Source organism: Portunus trituberculatus, chromosome 32 (assembly GCF_017591435.1).
Source record: "Portunus trituberculatus isolate SZX2019 chromosome 32, ASM1759143v1, whole genome shotgun sequence".
NCBI classification, from domain to species: Eukaryota; Metazoa; Arthropoda; class Malacostraca; order Decapoda; family Portunidae; genus Portunus; species Portunus trituberculatus.
This window is the reverse complement of record NC_059286.1, coordinates 11,146,140-11,171,139: the sequence shown is the minus strand read 5'-3', so window position 1 is coordinate 11,171,139 and position 25,000 is coordinate 11,146,140. Positions and strand designations below refer to the sequence as shown.

General features: G+C 38.2%; 1 protein-coding gene across 2 annotated transcripts in view; it reads right to left on the bottom strand.

Moving 5' to 3' along the window:
- Positions 1-25,000, bottom strand: part of LOC123511916 (protein amalgam-like) — a 364,685-nt gene that overhangs the window by 2,406 nt on the left and 337,279 nt on the right. Inside the window, exon 9 of one of the 2 annotated variants that reach the window (XM_045267995.1) lies at positions 18,194-18,289. The exons of the other annotated variant lie outside the window; for it this stretch is intronic. Within the exon in view, the coding sequence (XP_045123930.1) occupies positions 18,194-18,289 (96 nt within the window). The remainder of the gene's footprint in view (positions 1-18,193; positions 18,290-25,000) is intronic. 2 annotated transcript variants of the gene reach the window in all.

Sequence of the window (25,000 nt, the reverse complement as noted above, 5' to 3'; positions counted from 1 at the left end):
AGAGAGAGAGAGAGAGAAAGTGGGAAGGAAGATAAGGATAATGAAAAAAATAAGCCGGAAAGAGAGTAGAGTGGAAATAGTGGAAGAAAAGAAGGGAAGGAGGGAGGGAGGATAGGAAGGAGTGACCGGAGGGAAGAGGGAAGAGAGGAAGGAAGATAGGAAGAAGCTGGAAATTGTGGAGGGACAGCAGGAAGGATGTAAGAAAGAAATTGAGAATACACAGAAGAAGAAGAAAAAAAGGAAGAAATGCCAAATGAGAAGAAAGAAGGGAAAGTTATGATGAAACTGAGAGAACTGAAGATAGAAAAGTAAAAGGGGAAAATGAGAAAAAAAAACAAAAAAAAAAACAAGAAACGTCAATGAAAGAAAGAAGGAAAATTATGAAAAAAACTGAGAAGAGGACTGAAAATAGAAGATTACAAGGAAAAAAAGGAGAAAAAAGAGATAGAAAAGAAAATAATAAAAATACCACTGAAGAGAATAAAAAATAATAAAGAGCGAAAATTTGAGAGAATATAGGGAAGATATAGAAGGTAAATAACCCACGTATAAATAGTCGTAGGGTGAAATATGAAGGGTTTAATTGAGAGTGGAGGAAGATGCACGTTTAGCTCACTCAAGTTACACGCTGAGAAGAATATTGCAGGTAATCTGTTTGTTGTTCTTCGTGTATAATTTAGTGACGTGTTTTCCTTTCTTGCAGTGAGAGAGAAGTGGTGCGGGAGAATGTGGAAGAGGAGGGGAGGAGTTGGGACTGTCTAAGGGGAGGGAAAGGGGAGAGGGAGTGTGGGGAATGAAGGGGTGAAGGAGTGTGTGAGAGAGAAATGGGGAAATGAGTGTGTGGGAGGGAGAGAGGAGGAAGTGGAGAAGGGAGAGTGTGGAAGGGAAGGGGTGAGGGAATGAGAGAGAAGGGGGAAAGTGAGGGGGTGTGTAGGGAGAGAAGAGGGTGAGGAGAAAGTGTGTGGGAGGGGTGGGTGAGGGAGTGTTTGGGATGGGAGGGGAGGAGGGAGAGGGAAGAAGTGAAGAGGCGGTGTTTGAGAGGGAAGGTGGGAGGGTGTGTGGGAGGGAAGGAGGAGAGGGGGTGTGTGGGAGTGTAGGAAGGAGGGGGTGGAGATATTGGTATTAGTAAGATGGCGAAACTATTATGGGTGTTGTTGTTGTTGTTGTTGTTGTTGTGTTGTTATTCGTCGTGTTGCTGCTGCTACTACTACTACTACTACTACTACTACTACTACTACTACTACTACTACTACTACTACTACTACTACTGCTACTACTACTACTACTACTATGGCTACTGCTACTGTTGTTCGTCCCATGCCTGCCACTGCTACTATTAGAATTATAATGATGATGGTGGTAGTAATAATAGTAGTAGTAGTAGTAGTAGTAGTAGTAGTAGTAGCAGTAGTAAAAACAGCTATAGGAAATTAAACTATTATTGATAATACTAATAAACAATGATAATAATGACTACAACAATACAAATAACAATGAGAAAAAGACCAAATAAGAACACCACCACCACCACCACCACCACCACCACCACCACAACCAAAACATTCACCAATACATCAGCGCAAACACCTGACCTGAACATTTAAACATTCCCCCGTGCTTTGGGTGAATAGTTGAGGCGCCACGGGGGAGAGAGGGGGAATGGCCTGCCTTCACTCACCCCCCCCACACCCATGGCAAGTCCTGATCCCCCCACCCCTCCAGGAAGGCCCCAGAAGACCTCAGCAGGAGAAATTGACGCCTATTGAAGCTTAAAACGATCATTCTCAGGTGTGCTTTCCTCCCTCGAGTGAATTTAAGGTAGTGTTTATATTTTTTGTCTTCCTCTTTTCTCTCTTTTTGTTTTTCTTCCTTATTTTCTTTTTTCTTCCCTTTTCTTCCTTCTTTTTGTTCTCGTTTTCCTGTTTCTCCTCCTTTTCTTTTTTCTCTCCTTTCTCTTCTTTCTTGTACTCTTCCACAAATGTCTTTTCTTCTCCCCCTCTTTTCTTCTGCTTTTTTCTTCTTTTCTTTCTCCTCTTTTTCTTTTCTTTTCTTTTTCTCTCTCATCCTCCTACTTATCTTGTCTCTCGTCTTGTCATTTTTTTCTTCATCATCATGTATCTTCTCCTCCTCCTCCTCCTCCTCCTCCTTCTTTTTCTTTACCTTCACGACTCAAATTGCTCTTAAGGGAAACATCATGAGTATTATCATGAAATCTGTGTGTGTGTGTGTGTGTGTGTGTGTGTGTGTGTGTGTGCAACAATTCACAGCACTAAAAACAAAGACAAGGAATCTTTTTAAACATTTACCTGCAAAAAGAGAGAATAAATAAAAAGGAATATATTTGACCATTTTTTAGGAAGTGTGAATGATAAGGATTAAGAAAAATGATAATTGAAGGTTAAGAGTCTGTTTTTAAGTAAGAGTGTAAGTTGAAATACTCTTAAACACCTCTTAGTCACATTAAACTTAAGCTTATTGTGTTTTCTTTTTTTGTATTTTCGAGACACGCCGAGGAAACCTTTTATAAATTAAGACTACGAACTGAAAGACTGGGAGAGTGGGAGAGCGGGAGAGTGGGAGAGTGAGAGAGTGGGAGAGTGGGTCGCGCAGAGTGGCTTAAAACTTTCTTATTCTTTTCGTTTCTCTTTCTTATTTTTTTTTCTCTTCCTGCGATTTCTTGGGTTCGGTTTTGGGAAAAGTTTTGGAAAAGGCTTCGCTCGCTTGTTTGAGTTTGTCTAAAGTATTACTGGTGTTGCTGAGGGGAAGTGGTCTCTGGAGGGGCTAGGGAACGAGGGGAGGGAGGGGACGCCACACAAACACTATAGGCTGACCCGGTGGTTGGTCCCCTCACAACACCCCTCACTGTTTTCCCTCACTTTTCCCTCAGTTTCATAGATTTTTCATTGTCGTTGTATAATTCATTTTTTGCCTTTTTAATTCTTTTCCCGTTTTGTTTCTTTCTGTCTGTCTGTCTGTCTGTTTCTGTTTGTCTGGTCTGTATTTCTGTTTGTCTCTTGTCTGTCTGTCTGTCTATCTGTCTGTCTGTCTGTTTGTCTGGTCTGTATTTCTGTTGGTCTGTTGTCTGTCTGTCTGTCTGTCTGTCTGTCTGTCTGTCTCTCTCTCTCTCTCTCTCTCTCTCTCTCTCTCTCTCTCTCTCTCTCTCTCTCTCTCTCTCTCTCTCTCTCTCTCTCTCTCTCTCTCTCTCTCTCTCTCTCTCTCTCTGTCTCTTTAATCTTTTCTTTCTATCTCACTTTTCTATTTTATTTCCCTTATTTTTTCTATAATAAACGTAAAATATTTCTTCTTTAAAACTTTTATATAGTTTTGTATTTTTCTCTTTATTTCTTGCTACGACTTTCCTCTTTTTCCTTTAAATTTTGCCATACTTTCCTAAACTTTCCTCTCACTTTTCGCCCCCTTTTTTCCTCCTTTTATTCCTTTTCCCTGTATTCTTCTTACTCCAAAGCCTTCACTCTCTCATTACTTTCCTTTGCTTCCATTTCTCTTCTTCCTTTTTCCCCTCACTCCTCACCTCACTCCTCCTCTTCCTTTTCCTCCTCCTCTTCCTCTTCCTCTCACTCGTTCCCTCGTGCCATCACTTTCCTCTTTATTTTTCCTCTGGTTTCTTTCTTTGTATTCTTTTATTTTCTCTCTCTCTCTCTCTCTCTCTCTCTCTCTCTCTCTCTCTCTCTCTCTCTCTCTCTCTCTCTCTCTCTCTCTCTCTCTCTCTCTCTCTCTCTCTCTCTCTCTCTCTCTCTCACCATAATGTTCTAGAAAGAGGAAGGAAGTATGGATGAAGGAGAAATATATGGTAAAAGGCTGATGATTTATGTTGTATTACTTGACGGTGGTGTGAGAGAGAGTGAGAGAGTGAGAGGGAGGGGTGGAGATGAAGGAGGGTGGAGTAAAGTGGAGTAAGGATGATCTATGGGGTAGTAAATAGGTATAGTGAGTGATTGGAGTGGGATGGTGACAGGATTTTTTTTTTCTTTTTTTCTCTATTCTTTTTTGTTTTATTTAGTTTTGTTTCTCCCTCCTTCGCTTTCTCTGTCTTTTCTTTTATTTGTTTTGTTTTGTTTTGTTTTTATCAGTCAGTTTTCTTTTTTGTAGTTTTTATTTATTTATTTTCTTGTGTGTTTTGTCTTTTTCTTTCTTTCTTTCTGGTTATTTGTATGTTTCGTTCTTCTTTTTTTTTTTCTACTTTCATTTCATTTTTTTCCGTGTGTGTTTCTGTTAGTTTGTGTTTTCTTGGTCGTTTCTCTTATTCATTCTTTCTTTGTTTTCCTATTTTCATTTACTGTTTTTTCTCTTTTTTAATTCTTTTTTTCTTTCTCTTAATGTTCCTATTTTTTTTTTTTATTTGGAGGGATAGGAAGGAGAACATTTGGGCGTTTTATTACCTTTTTTTTATTTCCTTTTACTCATTTTATTTTCCTTTTATATATATATTTTTTTTGCCTGACTGACTTCCCTGGTACATAAAATGGTTGTTATATTTTTTTTTTTGCTCTCTCTTTCGTTTTCTTTTTTCTTTCTTTTTCTTCACACGAAAAAGATAAAAGAAAAATAATGGAATCTTATGAGGACTATTTTTCCATCGCCACCCTCTCTCCCTCAATTTCTTTTTCTCTTTTTACTTTTCATTATTTTTCCTCCATATCTGAATCTGCACTCTCAAATATTGATAGTTTTGTTCTTCGCTAATGGGTCTTATTTCTTTTTCATCTTTTCTTTTTTTTTTTTTTATCTTATTTATTCATTCATTTTGTTATTACTTACTTACTTTTGCTATACATAACTTCATACTCCACGTCCATATTTGATTTATACAGCTTTGCGTCTCGATAAGCTAACGATGTAGTGTGATGCATTACGATATGTCACCATTCATTATTAAAACTCTGGAACTCCCTCCCTTTGTTTTTTTTTTTATTTATTTATACCATGTGGGCTTTTCACGGGAATTTATGGGCTAAAGGGGATACTTTTTGGGGTAACTTCTATCTCAAAGCCCACCCGCTAGGAAACCATTGCCCAGAGTGAGGAAGCCCAACCTACACTCAGACCGTGGACAGGATTCGAACCCGTGTGCTTGGAGACCCCTCGGACCCTAAAGCACGCATGGTTCCACTGTACCACGGCAGCCCCTTGCTTCTGTATCTCCAGCTTTCTATGACTTGACTTCATTTAAGAGGGAGGTTTCAAGACACTTATCTTTTGCTTTTGCCTTACTCTTTCGGACCTGCGAGGGGACTGCCAACTAAGTGGGCTTTTTTTTTTAAATTTCTTGTTGCCCTTGGCCAGCTTCCCCATCTTACGTAAAAAAAAAAGACAATAACGTGCAATACATAAAGCACAAGTAAATACAACAATGATAATGATAACAACAACAGTAACAACAATAAAAGACATTAAGAATATTGATAGCGCTAACTATCCTCTATTATCGCCTGGTAAATAGAAAAAGGAATAAACAAGAGAGATAAGCCTTTGGGCAGTCTCACCTAATCACACACTGTCAATAATTTCTTCTACCAGCTTTTCTCAAATTAATACAAGCACACTCTGGAAAATGCTTCTATTCTTTTTAAACTGAAAGAAATAAGATTAAAATTTTTTTTTTTTTTTTTTTTTACATTACAAGGGCACTGGCCAAGGGCAAACAAAGTGTTGGAAAAAAAAAAAAATCCCGCTGGTTGCCAGGCCCTGTTAAGAAGAAAGTAGAAAGAGAAAAAACCAAAAAAATCTAAAAGGAGGGTCCAGTTAACGTAAGAGGTGTCTTGACACTCCTCTTTTGAAAGAGTTTAAGTCATAGGCAGGTGGAAATACAGACACAGGTAGAGAGTTCCAGAGTTTACCAGTGTAGGGAATGAAGGAGTGAAGATACTGGTTAACTCTTGCATTAGGAAGATGGACAGAATAGGGATGAGAAGAAGTAGAGAGTCTTGTGCAGCGAGGCCGCAGGAGGGGGAAGGCATGCAGTTAGCAAGTTCAGAAGAGCAGACAGCATGAAAACAGCGGTAGAAGACAGATAAAGATGCAACATTGCGGCGGTGACTTAAAGAATCAAGACAGTCAGTTAGAGGAGAAGAGTTGATAAGACGAAAAGCTTTAGATTCCACCTTGTTTAGTAAAGCTGTGTGTGGATCCCCCAGACATGAGAGCCATACTCCATACACGGGCGGATAAGGCCCTTGTACAGAGCAAGCAGCTGGGAGGAGAGAAAATGGACGAAGACGCCATAGGACACCTAACTTCTTGGAAGCTGATTTAGCAAGAGTAGAGATGTGAAATTTCCAGTTTAGATTTTTAGTGAAGGATAGACCGAGTGTGTTTAATGTAGAGGAGAGGGAAGTTGAGTGTTATTGAAGAAGAGAGGATAGTTGTCTGGAAGGTTATGTCGAGTAGATAGTTGTAGAAATTGAGTTTTGAGGCATTGAACAAAACCAGGTTTTCTCTGCCCCAATCAGAAACAAGTGAAAGATCAGAAGTTAGGCGTCCTATAGCATCTCGCCTTGAGTCATTTAATTGTTGTTGGGTTGGGCGTCTGTTGAACGCTGTTGAATAATGCAGGGTGGTATCATCAGCATAGGAGTGGATAGGGCATTGAGTCAGATTTAGGAGATCATTGATGAATAATAGAAAGAGAGTGGGTGATAGGACAGAACCCTGTGGAACACCACTGTTGATAGTTTTAGGGAAGAACAGTGACCGTCTACTACAGCAGCAATAGAACGATCGGAAAGGAAACTGGAGATGAAGGTACAGAGAGAAGGATAGAATCCGTAGGAGGGTAGTTTAGAAATTAAAGATTTGTGCCAGACTCTATCGAAGGCTTTCGATATGTCAAGGCCGACAGCAAAGGTTTCACCGAAGTCCCTAAAAGAGGATGACCAAGATTCAGTTAGGAAAGTAAGAAGATCACCAGTAGATCTGCCTTTACGGAAACCATACTGGCAATCAGAGAGAAGGTTGTGAGCTGATAGATGCCTCATTATCTTCCTATTAAGGATAGACTCAAAGGCTTTAGAAAGGCAGGAAATCAAAGCTATAGGGCGGTAGTTAGAAGGATTGGAGTGGTCACCTTTTTAGGGACAGGTTGAATGTGAGCAAACTTCCAGCAAGAAGGATAAATAGAAGTAGAGAGACACAGATGAAAGAGTTTGACCAGGCAGTGAGCGAGTTCGGAAGCACAGTTTTGAGAACAACAGGAGGGACTCCATCCGGACCGTAAGCCTTCCGAGAATCAAGGCCAGAGAGGGCCAGGAAAACGTCTTTATAAAGAATTTTAATTTTAGGGATGAAGTAGTCAGAGGGTGGAGGAGTAGGAGGAATATGCCCAGAATCATCCAAAGTTGAGTTGGTAGCAAAGGTTTGAGCGAAGAGTTCAGCTTTAGAAAAGAAGAGACAGCTGTAGAGCCATCTGGATGAAGTAAAGGAGGGAAAGACGAAGAAGTAAAGTTGTTAGAGATATTATTGGCTAGATGCCAGAAATCTCGAGAGGAGTTAGAATTGGAAAGACTTTGACATTTTCTATTGATGAAAGAGTTTTTAGTAAGTTGGAGAATAGATTTGGCATGATTACGGGCAGAAATATATAGGGCATGAGTTTCAGCAGTTGGATGGCTACGGAACCGTTTGTGAGCCGCCTCTCTATCATTGACAGCACGAGAACAAGCAGAGTTAAACCAAGGCTTTTTAGCTTTAGGGTTAGAGAAAGTATGAGGAATGTATAGCTCCATGCCAGAGATAATCACCTCTGTTATGCGCTCGGCACAAAGAGAAGGATCTCTGACATGAAAACAATAATCATCCCAAGGAAATCAGAATAGTACTGCCTTAGTTCCTCCCACTTAGCAGAGTTAAAATGCCAGAAGCACCTCCGCTTAGGCGGGTCCTGAGGCTGCACTGGAGTGATAGAACTGGTAACGGAAATTAGATTGTGGTCGGAGGAGCCCAACGGAGAGGAAAGTTTAACAGAGTAAGCAGAAGGGTTGGAGGTTAGGAAAAGATCAAGAATGTTGGGCGTGTCTCCAAGGCGGTCAGGAATACGGGTAGGGAACTTCACTAGCTGCTCTAGGTCATGAAGGATAGCAAAGTTGAAGGTTTGTTCACCAGGTTGGTCAGTGAAAGAAGATGAAAGCCAAAGCTGGTGGTGAACATTGAAATCCCTAAAATGGAGATCTCAGCAAAAGGAAAGTGAGATAAGATGTGCTCCACCTTGGAAGTCAAATAGTCAAAGAATTTTACATAGTCAGAGGAATTAGGTGAGAGGTATACAGCACAGATGAATTTAGTTAGAGAGTGACATTGAAGTCTTAGCCAGATGGTAGAAAATTCTGAAGATTCAAGATTGTGGGCACGAGAGCAAGTGGTGTCGTTACGCACGTATGCGCAACATCCAGCTTTGGATTGAAAATGAGGATAGAGCAAGTAGGAGGGAACAGAAAAGGGCTGCTGTCAGTAGTCACAGACAACTGTGTTTCGGTTAGGAAGAGAAGATGAGGTTTAGTAGAGGAGAGGTGGTGTTCCACAGATTGAAAATTAGAACGAAGGCCACGAATGTTGCAGAAATTGATAGTGAAAGTATTAGATGAAGTGTCAAGACACCCAAGGTCGACAGCAGAGGGCAGTCCGACCTGGGGACATTTATGGTCCCTCCCAGAGGGGACTCCGAGGCAGGGCGTGGTGAAGCCATTATTAAATTTTGATTTGAAGAGAGTGTAAAAGTGTAAGGTGTTGTAGTGTAGTGTAGGAAGTAGTAGAAGTTGTCTTTAGAGGGCAGGCTGCAGCTGCTCAATTGTATAAATGAGACCACAAAGGGAACCGGGAAGAGAGGGCACGGGGAATCACTCAATCTGCAGCACTGCCTACATCCCCGTAAGTACCTCTCCTGGAGTATTCCACCGGGCGGCAGGTGACTACTGCCTACTCCAACAAAATGACAGATAAACCTTTGCACTGGCTTGCTTTACGCCTTTCCTCCATCGCAAACTATTCATTTCTTCTACCAGCTTCTCTTAGATTACATAATATAAGCACACACATTAGAAAATCCTTATGTATTTTCTAAACTGGATAGAAAAAAAATTGATATACTGAAAAAAAAAAGAAATAAAAATGACATAAACTTCTGTGACTGCCTTGGTTAACGCTTTCCCTTCATTTCAAACTATTAATTATTTCTTTTACCAGCTTTTCTCAAATTAATACAAGTGCACAAACTGAAAAAAAGGCTTCTGTTCTTTTTAAAACTGAAAGAAATAAAGTAAAAATGACAGATAATCCCTTAGACTAGCTTGCTTAACGCTTTCCCTTCATCACAAGCTATTATTCATTTCTTCTACCAGCTTCTCTTACATTACATAAACACACACACACACACACACACACACACACACACACACTGCGAAATCTTTATATTCTTTTTAAACTGGGAGGAAAGACTGATAAAAACCTTGGTCTGCCTTGCTTAATGCCTTCCCTTCATCACAAACTACTATTAATTTCTTTTACCAGCTTCTCTCAGATTAATGTAAACACACACTGGGAAATGCTTCTTTTCTTTCTTAACTATAAAAAGGAGGAAAAATGACTAATAAACTTTGGTCTGCCTTGTTTAACGGTTTGCCTTCATCATAAACTATTATCCATTTCTTCTACCAGTATTTCCCGAGTGAATACACACACACACACACACACACACACACACACACACACACACACACACACACACACACACACAGACACTGGGAGAAGCGTCTATTCTTCATTTTACTTAGGTACCTGGGAAACTCGTAATATTTTTTCCTTTACAGCCAATTCTAAACATATAAGCTATAAGACTAGAAGGATATTTTATTTTCTCTTTCTCTATTATTACGTACCGATGAAAAAATTTAATATCTTTTCGTTCTACATTCGTGCCTGAGTGTTTAAGGTACACACTAGAAAACTCTTATTTTAATTTGATTTCTACTTTTTTGGAGTTTGTAATAAAATTTTATACTGTGAATCTGGACGTTGGAAATATATTGTATTCCTTATTTTCATTGCTGGGGTGCTGGAAAAAATTGTGCCGTAATGAAAAAATTAATAATCCAGTGATCTCTTCTCCATCATTTGTACAAGATTGTAGTAACTTTAACACTGGAAAGGTCTTTTATTAATTTTTTTATCGCTATTTTCCCCTGTACAAAGTCAGAAGGTTTTGTAGTGCATCTGTAGCGGTGTGAACTGCTGAATGTCACAGTGGAGGAGGTTAATCCTTTCACTGATTTCTATTGCATCATCTGAACATTCAAAGTTTCATAAGCTTAACACTGGAGAATTTTCTATCTTTTGTCTTTTCTACATTGCATGAAAAAGTTACATTTTTCCTGTAGCTTTGTGATTTCCTGGATATCACAATGGAAGATCAAAGAAAGAGTTTAATCCTCTTACCTCCATTTCATCATTTATACTTGAAAACTAGAAATTACAAACAAGAAATATGCTTTATTTTCTTTCAATCTATTCTACGGTCATTGAAAAAATAATTATACTTTTCTCTAGAGTTGTTGATTGGTAGATTTTGCAATAAAACATTACGTGCAATCTTTTCCTTTATCTCTTATCTCTCTACTGTAGGTGAAAACTATAAACTGATAACATAATTCTTTAATCCTTTAACTGCCACTTGGTACACTTTTCCCTCAGTACCAATCACTGTAAGACATCTTTATTTGCTCTACAGCCACATCCAATTTTTGAAGAGTGAAAAAAATTGCAAAATGTATACCTTCTTCATCGCTAACTTTCCTGTAGGTGCTTATAAAGACTTCACACGTGACTTAGTGTGTTGATAATTGTCTCGAGTTGCAGTGGAAAAGTTAATCTCTTTTCTATAATGCTTGGAAAAAAAAAACTTACATTCTCTTGTGAATTTTTTTGAATCACAGAAAAAAAAAAAACGTTATATGATCCATCCACTCATCTCTTAAACATTAAATAAAAAAATGCATAAAGAAATACACCAGAATACATGAATATCTTAAGATGATGGACAGAAATCAGATTGAGGGAAGCTGGATGGGAAAGTAAGGGAGGGAGGAATAGGGAAGGAGGTACTAGGTTGGCAGGAGAGGGGAGGAAGGAGGGAAATATGGAGAAAGGGGAAGAGGAATGATATATGAGTTTGACCGGCGGATGGCAGGAAGGAGGAATGGTTCGGGGAGGGGAGGGAGGGATGGAGGGAGGGGATGTGTGAAGAACAGGAGGAAGAGGCAAGAAAAGAAGGAGAGTTTGAAAGTGGGAGGTACAAAAGTGATAAAATGAGAATTGTTAAAGGAGGCTGAAGAGGTGGATGAAAGGGAGAAATAAAATGAAGTGAATAAGTAAAGCAGAGAAGAAATATAAGAAATGAGTGAGAAAGAATGACTGACAAGAGAGCAGTAGAATGTAAATAGGAGAAACGAAAATAAATTAAAATGAAGGCGCAAGAGAAAGGAAATGATAGAAAGAATAACAACATCAAGTAAATAAAAGGAAGAGTAACAGAAAAAAAATTGTAATTGACATTAGAAAGAGATTGACAGGACAAAAAAAAAATAATGTGCATAGGAGGAAGAAGAATGACAGTTAAAATAAATCAATAAATACACAATAAAAAAATGACGAACAAAAATACAAAGAAAAGAACAAAACAGTGGCAGGAAAAAGGGAAGAGAAGGAAAAAAAATAGAAATAAGAGAAGGAAAATGCAAAATAAAAGATGACAATGATATAGACGAGATAAAGAGGAGAGTGGAGAAGAAAGAGGAAGAAGGATTAAAAATGAGGAAGAAGGAAGGGCAAGGATGACGGAGGTGGAGGATGAAGGAGTAAGTAAGGACATGTCAAACTAAATCCCTGACGCGGCGGGACCAGACAAGACGACACGGAAGTTTGCGACGCGTTCCGATAGATGGCGGGGCAGGCGGGGGGGAGAGGGGCGGGGAAAGCAAGCCAAGTAGAAATGACGACAATAACTTCTGATGCAGCTGTTACGGTGGCAAAAAAAGGCAAAGCGACGTGGAGTTCAGTTGTAAGATTGAGTTAATGTGTTGCTTTATCTGAGTGGAAGAATGTAGCAGGTTGAAATGAAACTAAGCAGAAATTAATCTCCAAAAATAATTCCCACTTTTACTACGACGAGTGTTTAAGGTTTTGTAGAATGTTACCTTTCTTAATTCTTTTAGTACTGGAACGCATTTTTATCATAAACTTTTAGTGTGATTTGACGAATTTAATGTAACTAAGCAGAAATGAATCCCGAGAATATTTGCTACTTTTACAACGACGAGTGTTTCAGGTTATGTTAAATATTACCTTTCTTAATTCCTTAGGTACTGGAACGCATTTTTATCATGAATTTTTGTTGTGATTAGAGGTTTTTTGTTTGCATTAAGAAACGTCTATGGAGGTCAGAAGATTAATGGTCAGAATCTTCATTATTTTAATCCCCACATGAATTTCTGAAGCTGTAAAAAATCGCCAGATAGTGAACAGAATGAGTATGGAAACGCGTCATGGTACTGAAAGGGTTAAGGGTTTTGTAGACTCTTTGTTAATGTGACTGGGAAATAGCTCGTCACGCTTTTGTTACAATGAAAAGTTTAAAGAAAGGGAGATAAATTGTGTAAACTTGTCAATTTGAGGGAGAAGGAGCATAAAAAGTCTAGACTGCTTCTGTTAAAAATCATATTGATATACTACTTTATAAATTTCAATATGAAGAAGCATAGTAACCTAGACTCTTCCTGTATAAATGATGTTAAAATAGTGCATTATGTATTTGATGACGAAGAACGTAGACATTTAAATCATTATCGTGTAGAATATTAATTTGAGTGGTTAATGAATGGAATGTACTCAGTAGTCAGGCTGTTACATAGGCAATAGGAAGATTTATAACATTGCATTAGTTTATGGATGAGGAAGATGAATGGATGTAGGTGAGGGTGTTGTGTAGAATATTGTGTACTGTATGTAAAATGATGTCAATATAGGGCATTAACAATTTAAGAAGATGAATGAAGTAGACTGTGCTGCAATTTTCTGTAGAGTCAATAGAGTACATCGAGAATATTAGATAAGCTAGCATATCAACTCATCTCTTCGTACATGGAGCATATTAGATTAGGAAGCGTAACACATTTTTTATTTACCTTTTCTGGTTAGTCATTCTTGCAGGTGATTTCGTACGTGTGAGCTCAGGATTTGCCACACTCGAACTTCATCTCTTTTGACATTTCTTTCTTGTGATTGAAACCATTTTTTCTTTATGCTCTTTTAGTTTTTTTTTTTTCTTTACGGCATTCCAGACATGAAAGACATTATTTCATCGCGATATTTTGAGATTATAAAGTTCTCATTTTTTATTTTCACTCCTTTTTTGTGTTGTTCCATTTTTTTTTTTTTAATAATTAGTAGATCTGACTGACTGAATGAATTTTTACCTGTTTGATGTAATGTTTTCAGAGCTCCTATTGCCCGACTGTTGACATATCATTGGCTCATTGTTAGCTTATATTTTTCACTTTTTCATTACTCTCTCTCTCTCTCTCTCTCTCTCTCTCTCTCTCTCTCTCTCTCTCTCTCTCTCTCTCTCTCTCTCTCTCTCTCTCTCTCTCTCTCTCTCTCTCTCTCTCTCTCTCTCTCTCTCTCTCTCTCTCTCTCTCTCTCTCTCTCTCTCTCTCTTATTAGCACGTTTATTAGGTTATCTCTCCTTCATCAATCTTTTACTTTTCCTTTTTTATCATGACCTTTTCTTTCCTTCTCCTTTTTTTTCTCTTTTTATTTTTTTTTTTCTTTCATCACTCTTTTTTTCACTCTCTTATTGTCTCACTTTTAGACAATTTTTTCTTCTTTCGCCACCGGTACTTAGCTTGCCCTTCTTTTTCCTCTCTTTTATTATCTTATTTCTCTTTCTCTTCTTACTCTTTATTTCACTTTAACAGTTTCTCTTTTCTTTCACCCCCTTTACTTAGCTAATTCCTCTCTTTCATCATCTTTTTCTTTCTTTATTCTCTTTTCTCTCTCTTATTAGCTTATTTCCCTTTCATCACCTCTTTGTTTAGCTCTCTTTACATATTGTTTAACTTTTACATGTTTTCTCTCTTCCCTCCATTTTTTTTTATTTAGCGTATTTCTCTCTTATTCTCTTTTATTAAGCTTATTTTTCTTTCTTCATCACCCTGTTACTTTGATATCTTTATACATTATTTCACCTTTTATATAGTTCATCTCTTCTTTCGTTACCTTTCCTTATGCTTCTTCTTCTTTTTCTCTCTTTTTTTAGCTTATTTATCTTTTATCACCCCTTTCCTTAGCTCTCTCTTCACGTTCTTACATTTTTACACCGTTTCTCTCTTTCACCATCTTTACTTAGCTTTTGCCTCTCTTTCATCTTCTTTTTCTTTTTTTGCCCTTCTTTTTCTCTCTTTCATTAGCTTATTTCTCTTTTATCACTCCTTTCCTTAGCTCTCTCTTCACGTTCTTACACTTTTACATAGTTTCTTTCTTCTTTCATCACCTTTTCTTTCTTTTTCCTTCTTTTTCTCTCTTTCATCACACCTTTATTTAGTTCTCTTTACGTTGCTTTACTTTTATGCAATTCCTCTCCCTTTCATTATCTTCTCGTAGGTTATTCTTCTCCTATTCTCTTTTTTTTAGCTTATTTCTCCTTCATCACCTCTTTGCTTAGTCCTATTTACACTTTATTTCACTTTTACTCAGTCCTTCTCTTCTTTCGTCATCTTTTCTTAGCTTATTCCTCTCCTATTCTCTTTCACAGCCAAGGTAACACTTCTCAGGGCGATGTCAGGTGACCCGTTTCTCCTTCAACTAAGAACCACTTGGGGAAAAATGTCGCCTTTTCTTCGTATTTCAATCGTTTGAGGCTCCTCGTCTAATCTCTACTCTCGCTCCTCTCTAATCTCGATTCCGTAGCTTCTCTTCCGTGTAATCCTCGTTTTTTTTTCCTTTTTTTGTAAGCTTATTCTTTTTAGTCTGCTATTATGTTTTTCTTGTGTCTTGTCTGTTTTTTTTTTGTTTTGTGTTTTTGTTTGTTGTTATTTTTTTTTATTTAAGTTTCTCTTCATCTTTTCTTTGTAGCTCAATTAGAAATGTCTTATTGCTTTATTTTCCTTTTTTGTCCCTTTTCTTTTTCCTATTTTTCTTTTGTCTTTTCTTTTTTCTTCTTTCTATGTTTTTTGTTTATTGTTGTTATCATTGTTTCGCATGTCAGTTTCTCTTCACCTGTTCTTTCTAGCTCAATTAAAAATATCTTTATTATGTTTTCTCTTTCTTTCTTTTTTTTTTTGTACCTTTTCAATCTATACCCATCAATCCCTTCCTTCTGCTGCATTTTGCCTATTAGCCAATATTCCCTCTCAGTAAGGCTTTCATTCTTGAGTACACACACACACACACACACACACACACACACACACACACACACACACACACACACACACACACACACACACACACACACACACACACACACACACACACACACACACCTGAAATCCTCTCTCTACTCTTCATTGCTTCTGTAATCACTCCTCCTCCTCCTCCTCCTCCTCCTCCTCCTCCTCCTCCTCCTCCTCCTCTTCCTCCTCCTCCTCCTCCTCCTCCTCCTGCTCACCGTTACCAGTCGTGTAATGCCAACATGTAATTCGTCTTGGCCTGGATTAAGCGCAGATGTCTTATTACTCATACTAATTGCTCTTCACCAAGGACTCAGTATGTGTGTGTGTGTGTGTGTGTGTGTGTGTGTGTGAGTGTTGGGATAATGGGGAGGCGGTATATTTGTTATTATTATTGTTACTCTTATTTTTGTTATTGTTATTTTTGTTGTTGTTGTTATTGTCATTATTATTGCGTTTTGTTGTTATAGAATTTAATTATGTATTTTTTTAATTTTTATTTCACCTCTTTGTTGTTTTTTTTTCATGTTTTTTATTTTGTGTACTTTTTTATATTTCGTATTTACATGAATATAGAATTTATTTATGACCAGACGTGGCCTTGAGAGAGAGAGAGAGAGAGAGAGAGAGAGAGAGAGAGAGAGAGAGAGAGAGAGAGAGAGAGAGAGAGAGAGAGAGAGAGAGAGAGAGAGAGAGAGAGAGAGAGAGAGAGAGAGAGAGAGAGAGAGAGAGAGAAAACAAGGAAGTATCAACTTTCCAAACAAGACTTGATCAATTCTTTGTTTTAAATCTTTTCTGAAAGTTGTGTGTGTTTTTAAGTGAGAATTCTACCCTGTGATATTTTGCCTCCCTTCTTTAGATTTCACTGTTGAATGACTTATTTTTCCTTGTAATTTATTGACATATTTCTTCTCTGCTATAAACTTTTTAAGAAATTTTGTGATATGAGGAAAATTGTGAGTATATGCTTTCTATAGTCATCCTTTTCATCATGTATATTTTTGTCTCCCTCCTTTAAATTTCATTGTTAAATTATGTTTCTTCTTGTGATTTATTGACAGATTTCTCCACTGCTATGAATCTTAATAATTTTTCGTTACATGAGGAAAATGTGTGTGTTTTCTTTCTATACTCACACTTTTCATCATATACATTATTTTCCTACCGAAATTTTTGCATTTTTTTTCTCTATATATCTTTACTTTTTCTCAATTATTAAATCGATCGTTTGAATACCCCTCTTGCTCCTCATTGTACACCTAATGATGTTGGGATGATGGGGTGGTGTGAAGGGGTGATGTTGGGTGATGTTGGGTGAAAGGAGATGAGTGTTTTTGGTGTGATTGTTGTGGGTGAAGGGAGTTTTAAGGATGTTAGACGTGATGAGATGTTGAAATGAAGGGATTACATAGTTTTGTGTAGTGATGGGGTGAATGGGTGGGGTGAAGGGGATGAATGTTTGGAAGCTTACCTATACTTTTACTCAAAACACACAGGTACACATTTCCTACGATCTCCTCTCTGTATATTCCATAACCTACACTTCTCTACATAATTGGTCTCTCTTGCATGATTTACCGTATCCATAGTTTAGTTGTATTGGCAAATCGATCGCTTATTCATCGGATATCTATAACTATACACATAATCTAAACACTCATACACATATTTGCCATCCCGCACCTGAATGGCCATTATCGGGGCGGACAAGGCCTCATAATTTGTATCGGTAATGCCAGCGCGGTAATTGTGTTTGAATTTTATATTTCCCAAACAAAAAAGCAACAGAAAAAAAAAGGCAAATATGTAAACCTTCGATAGTCTGACAGTGTGGCAATTATATACACACAAAAGTTGAAATGGGTTTGTGGGGGTGTTTGTTCTGCCTAACAAGAGGATGTGTGTGTGTGTGTGTGTGTGTGTGTGTGTGTGTGTGTGTGTGTGTGTGTGTGTGTTTTGTTATTGCTTTTATTATCGCTTTTGTCATTATTATTGTTGTTGTTGTTGTTGGTGGTGGTGGTGGTGGTGATGGTCTTATTATTATGCTATTGTTATTATTATTGTTACTATTATTATTATTATTATTATTATTATTATTATTATTATTATTATTATTATTGTTGTTGTTGTTGTTGTTGTTGTTGTTGTTCGTATAATCATTATCATCGCTGCTATCATTATGCATTTTCTTCGGATTTCCTTTAAGATACCATGCTATAGTTTATGCAGTAACATGTTTTTCAAATGATTACACTTTTAAGTAAATAAAAAAAAAATGACACAAAAACATGCTAGATAGTTTCTTATGTCTAAATCTTATAATATCTCTTAATCCTAAGCTTATTCTGATGGCAAGTATCTTTCTGCAAACTCCTTCAATCAAAGTTTAGCAATGGGCTCAGTGAATCCTAAACAAGCTTATCTTAGCGTTGAATCACTTAACTTTGCTCATCGTCTAGAATGTTGAATCTATTGAGCGACCTGCAGTCTCCATTGGCATCCCTGACTGACAAGGCACAAAGCATGGACAGCAAATCATAAGAGCAGAGGACAAACTGATCGCTTACAGACTAATGAGTGAAGAGACTGACGTAACGTTTGCTTGTCTAGAATGTTAACCCTACTGGCATCCCTTACTGGTATAAGACAGAAAGCATAAACAACAATAAACATTAGCACAGAGGAACAAACTGATCGCTTACAGATTAGTGAACAAGTTGACGTAACGTTGAATTGCTTACTTGGCTTGTTGTCTAAAATATTAATCCTAGCTATGTTTTTGGACCTCCTGTTGCCATAGTGCTGATCTCGAGAGGGCGCTGACTGCACACCCGCGTCTGCAGCACACTCAGCAGGATCAGCAGCGGAGAGCAGCAGCAGACAGAGGGCCCCGTACAGAACCGCAGCGTGAGAGAGTGAAAGAGAGAGAGAGAAGGAGAGAAAGTTACACTCTGTCCCCGTGTGTTGTCTCCCCAAACCACCACTGTCTTAGTTTATCTTAGTTTACCCTTCCCGTGCTGGCCTTCCACGACTACAAGCCCACAATCCCCGCACTTCAAGCTGTCTGTGTCGCTTTGCATTGTCCGTTCAACTTACCTTACCCTCTCTCTCTGATCTTACCTGCCAGGCTTTGAACATTCTACCTACCTTACTACGCCCCTCCCTGTTTCTCCCTGCCCTTTCCTGCCTGTCTGTGTCGCCTTGCATTGTCCGTTCAACTTACCTTACCTTCCCTCTCTGATCTTGCTTGCCAGGCTTTGAACATTCTACCTTATTTCGTTCCTCTCCGCTCGTCTTTACTCCTTCCTGCCACTCCCCGCCCCTTTACCACCTCCAAGTCCTAAGAAGCCGAGTAAAGCCTCCTGTCAGCGTATTGTCTCTAAACCTCTCTCCAGTGTCTTATCTTCCGCTATCCTCGCCCCGGAATCTCTTATCTCGTCCCTCAAGACACCTGGGTACTCGTCTGCAGTCTCGGTGATGTTCCAGAGTGCAGCGAATAGAGTAGTGTGTCTGGGAGTTTATATGCTGTGTGAGAGTACAGGTTTGGATTCTTAGTTTCCTCAGTTGTGTTTGTTTTGTTTTAACCCCTTCAGTGTCATGACGAGTTTCCATACAAATTCTGAGAAACTCATATGAGGGATGAAAATAGTGAAGACTGTGGCCATTAATCTTCTGACCTTCTAAGAGCTTTCCTAATGTTATTAAAATGGTCTAATCGTACACAAGTCTCAAGGTAAAAATGCGCACCTAGTATTGAAAGGGTTAATTCTTCTAGTGTGGTTAATTTGAAAAGGAGAAGGTGAATTAATTACAAAACAGCAATGTGTCTTTTAAATTTGCACCGTGTTTGAATGCAGTGTTAGTTGTTTTTATATATATTTTTTTTGCAGGATTTCTGTCAACGCGCTGCCTGCAAATTCCTTTCTGTTGCGTAAAGGGAGAAATGTATTTACTCCTTTGGTATTAAGATGTTTAAAGGGAGAGACGTGAGAGTAGTGCGTGAGATTCCCTATTTCAATCCAGTCTTTTTTTTATTGATGTTTCCCTTTAGTCTTTTTTAAAATTCTCTTCACGAACTCTGTGACACACTATATTTAACGATTTTCAACATGAATTCTCTACACAAACTCTTTAACTCACTATATATCACGTAAAACACACAAATATATGTATTCCTTACCCTTGACATAGACACAAACCGTTCAATTCACTGTATATCACATAAAAACACAAATATCTATATTCCTTACCACTGAGATAAACACGAAGCTTGTAATTCACCCTATATCACTTTAAAACACAAATATCTGTACTCCTTACCCTATGAGATACACGCGAACCCTGTAACTCACCCTCACTTTAAAGCACAAATATCCGTACTCCTTACCCCTTGAGATAGACGCAAACTCTGTAACTCACCCTCACTTCAAAACACAAATATCTTTACTCTTTACCCCTAACATAGACTCTAACTCTGTAACTCACCCTCTATCACTTTAAAACACAAATATCTGTACTCCTTACCCTTTGAGACAGACGCGAGCCCTGCAACCCACCCTCACTTTAAAGCACAACTTCTTGCCCTGAGATAGACTGCAAGCATTACACGTGTCGCTGAAATGGACTGACGTGCGAGAGTGAGTGTAGCTTAAGCAGATTACACGCACAATATTTTCTCGTACTCCGTGACGCCAACACGCGGTTGTCACTGGAATAAATTCGCCCAGGGTTTTAAATGCACTGGGATTCGCGAAGGTAAAGTCGGCTTGAGAGGATTGCCCGAGCGGTGCCTGGTGTTGGAGATTGCTTCCTCCGTGTTCTCCTTGTGCTTAACCCCTTCAGTACCATGCCGCGTTTTCATATTTATTCTGCATGGTATTTGTTTACATCTTCAGAAACTTATGTGGCGATTAGAATAGCAAAGACTCTGGCCATTAATCTTCTGACCTCCATAGATCCTTTCTAATGCAAATAAAATCATTGAATCGTAACCAAAACTCATGGTAAAAATGCATCTTAGTACTGAAGGGGTTAAGTGTGTACCGGTGCAATGTCTAGCTGGTCACGGTTCATGTTTTAAGGTTCTAGAATTATTGGGGAAGGGTTAAATGTTACTGTGAGGTTCTTTTGCTACTGGTTCAATGGCTCAAGGTTTTAAATTCGCTGGAAAGAGTGAAATGTGGTGCTACTGTTTGCCTTTTCCTTCCAGTTCAATAGTTCAATGTTTAAGAATCACTGGGGTGATAAAATGTGTTGGATGTGTTCTCTCTCTCTTATTGGTTCTAGGTTCAGGAGTAGCTGGGAATAGGGAAATATTGTATGTGGGGTTCTGTATTGGTTCTTAGGGGTTCAAAAAGGACAGGAAATTCAGGACTGGTAGAATTCTTTACTTTCTTTATGTTCTCTCTCTCATTGGTTCTAGGTTCAGGAGTGGCTGGGGGAGGTGGAATAAGTGGGGTTTTGTACTGAATCTTACGGGTTCAAAAGTGTGGGAAGTCTAGGTTTTGTAGAAAATTTTACGTACTTCATTGTCTACCAGGAAAGTATGTTGGTTGTGTAGTTTCTTCCAGGTTTAGTTGTGAGAGTTTAGTGATCAAGTTTTGACCCTTCAGTACAAGGACACTTTTTCATATTTATTCTGGTTACAATTTAGCGATTTTATACAGCTTCAGAAACTCAAGGTGGGATTGAAATAGTGAAGACTGTGGACCATTAACCTTCTGACCTCCATAGACCATTTTTGATATAAATAAAATCGTGCTATCACAACAAAAATTTATGGTAGAAAATGCGTTCCACTACTGAAGGGGTTAAAAATGGCAGTGGTAAATGCAAGTTTTATATTTTGAGACTTTGCTTCTACAGAATACAGTGGGAGTGTCTGCACAACCTTGAGTTTCTATTGTTTATTTCAGTTATCTTTTGAGGGCTGGCCAAGGGTTGCAAAACGTTTCAGACTAGAAATATAAGAAAAGGGGCTGAAATGACACTGGTGAAAAGAGAGAAACAAAGAGAAATAAAAGAATACAGAAAGGTTTCAGTCTGGTTCTGCAATTTAGATTTTCTGTACGTGTTAAGTATTAAAAAAACAAGAAAAGATAAAAGAGAGAGAAAAAAAAACTTATTGGAAACATTTTAACTGAGACAGGAAAAGTGAAAGAAAAAAAAAGTCCAGTCCAGATCTGTTTCAATATTTTTTTACTATTTTCATTTCATTTTTACGTGCTCAGATCAAACAATTATAAAAAGAGCAAAGCGTTTCTGAATCCTGACCGTGAGCACCATCTTTCTGAACCGCCCATGCACTCCACTCACTAGACTCCCAGTTCCTCTCCCTCCCATCACGGTTAGACGCAATGGTGATGGAAGATTATTGTTTTAGTTATTTATCCTATTCCCTCCATGACAGGCTCAGCTCACCGGTTTGGCGTGAGCGTGACGGCAGGTTAACGAGGCGCCGCGAGTAGAGGTGTGAGTGTTATTGTTGCAGTGCGAGGCGAGCGAACGAGGGAACGAGAGAACGAGAGAGGCAGCGCATCATGTATGTCGGCACGTTTGTCAATTGAGAACTGCTGGTGAAATGTGTGCGCGTGAGAGAACGAGAGAGAGAGAGAGAGAGAGAGAGAGAGAGAGAGAGAGAGAGAGAGAGAGAGAGAGAGAGAGCCATAATTTTTCTGGTTTTATTTCTTTTCCATCGATCTTAGGACGCTTGAACCTATTAAAGTGATGCGGTGTGTGATCATATCCTGCCTCTGCCGGGATGGAGTGAGCCGTGCAGTCCTCTCGTGGCGTCACAACTCTGGCCGACGCTTTGTATTGGTGAAGGATATTAAATTTTACGACCACTCGAGAGAAGGTGGCCAGAAGTGAGATATAATGTCATAACGTCAGCTGCGGTCAGAAGCTGTGTGGGTGTGTGGGTGTGCGGGTTTGTTGGTGTGTGGGCGTGTGTCGGTGGCTGTCAGTATTGCAATCCCTCGGAAATTGAAGAATTGTGAAATGACTCAGAGTTAATTGAAATGTGAGGGTAAAAGTGGCATATGTGTGTGTTTGCAGGTGTGTTTTAATAGCTTCGTTCAGCGTCACGACAATCTGAGTATGAAATATTTGCCGAGTGAGTGAAATGTGCTAAGTGAAGATCACATACTGACTAGAATTCATAATGCCACGTGCAACTTGTGTGTGTGTGTGTGTGTGTGTGTGTGTGTGTGTGTGTGTGTGTGTGTGTGTGTGTGTGTGTGTGTGTGTGTGTGTGTGTGTGTGTATTGCCAGTGGTATGGAGGGAAAGGGGGAAACTTAATATATGAGAGTGTGTGGAAAATTCACTGCATGTCATCATCAATAGAGAGAGAGAAAAAAAAAACTATATGTGACTAATAATTCCGTTTTCTTTACGTATCTTTTCTATATTTTTCATGATGTTTACTAGAGTGCGTTGGGTTACCTATGCAGTGTGTATGAAGGGAAGGGGAACAGTCACTGCATTCATTCGGTGTAAGGTTATATCATTACTAGAGAAAATTTGACTAGTAATTTTGTTTCCTTTGATGTATATTTACCTCTTTTCTATCTATTGTTGGTACTAGAGTGAGATGTGTTTGCTGGGGAGTGAGTATAGAGGGAAGGGGAATATTCATTATGTGCTAGTGTGTGGGAGAATCAGCACGTGTTGATAATGATGGAGAGAGAGAGAGAGAGAGAGAGAGAGAGAGAGAGAGAGAGAGAGAGAGAGAGAGAGAGAGAGAGAGAGAGAGAGAGAGAGAGAGAGAGGAAATGAAGTCCTAGAGTTAAAATAGGGGTGTTTAATACAATGGTTAATATTACCTTAGGGCACGGAGATACTTTGGTGTTTTGTTTTTTAATGCTATCAAAATGAACGTAATATTTTTTTCCCATTAGTGTATTGAGATTAGGTGACGTGTTTAAAGTATAGAGAATTATGGTTTTATTTTCGTTTCCATTATTTTTCGTTTCTCTTCACTTTACATTACCTTAACAGTACGTGCTTTATTGCTAGCAGTTTCATTAATTTTAGTTTCTTTGCACTTAATTTTTCCACTTATTTATATATAGTGTTATTATTATCACGATTTTTTATTTGCTTTCTACTCAACAATATTTTCATTAACCCCTTTGATACTGTGACGCCTTCCCATATTCACTCTGCCTACTAACTGGTGATTTTATACAGCTGCAGAAACTTAAGTGGGGGATTGAAATAGTGAAGACTGTGGCCATCAATCTTATGACCTCCATAGACCCTTCCTGATGTCAATAAAATGGTCTAATCGTACATAAATCTCAAGGTAAAAATATGTCCCAGTATTGAAGGGTTTAATCATAGTTCTTTTTTCATTTCTTATTAGTTGTAGCTTTTTTTTTATCTTTAGTTCATGTTCACCTTTCTTGACGATTACAGTGGCCTTCTTCACTATTCCCATTTTCTCACTTCACAGTATACTCCACTCTCAATAATTCACTCTCACGATAAACTTTAATTTCCCTTTTTCTTTTACATCTACGCATTTACTACCATTTTTTTTTTTTACCACACAGCGTTCACTCAAATCTAAATCTTCACATGCGTAACATCACATCACATCTTTAAGTTTGAAGTAAAGTTAATTTGAAAACTCCCTCACCTTTTCGCGTCACGTGTAACTTATAATTTGTCATTCTCAGTGTTTCAATTACCTCGCTTTTAGACTACTTTGATCCTCTACCTTGGCAAATCAGATTCCCGGATCCCTTAAATCACTCAAATTACTCTGAATGTTTCCCTTTGATTCCCTTTTGATTATCCTTGGTTCTCTTGAAAAAAAAATGTCAGTTATGCATAAAAAAAGTGTGAGTATGAAAAGGTTTAAAGTTGTTTTTTTCTTTTTTTTATGTAACTTTCCCTACGTGTGTTAAGTATTCATTATCTATTCGCTTTGATTTCTGTGTAGTGTCTGAAAGTGTGACTATGAAGAGGTTTAGAGATCTGTTTTCTTTCTCTTTTTTTTAGATGTTAAAACTTTCCTTACGTGTGTCAAATATTCATCTTTTGATTCCTTTGTGGTGTCTCTTTTAAAATGATGGAAGAAAATAATAAAATGAAATAAAACATTAAACTAAACAAAAACGTCTGGTGGTTTAAAGAAAGTGAGATTATTAATAAGGTCGAGTTTGTGATTTTACTTACGTCATAATTTATCTCCGAAAGTTTGCAATTTTTCCTCCATATTTGTATTTTTTTTTATCTCCACGATTCACATCCACACTTACACAGACCTTCCTCAATATTTTTCCATCTTCTCTCCAATTTCGACTACTACTACTACTACTACTACTACTACTACTACTACTACTACTTCAATCCTATCATCGTCAAAATACTACTTTTCTGAAATAGTCTCAAATCAAAACCCAACATTTTCACTTCGATATGCCTGTAATCTTTCCTCCATATCTCCCTCCCCGTATTACTTCCATGTCTCTCTTTCACTACAGACCTTCCTCAATATTTCTTCCACCTTCCCTCCAAATTTGACTATTCTACCACACTT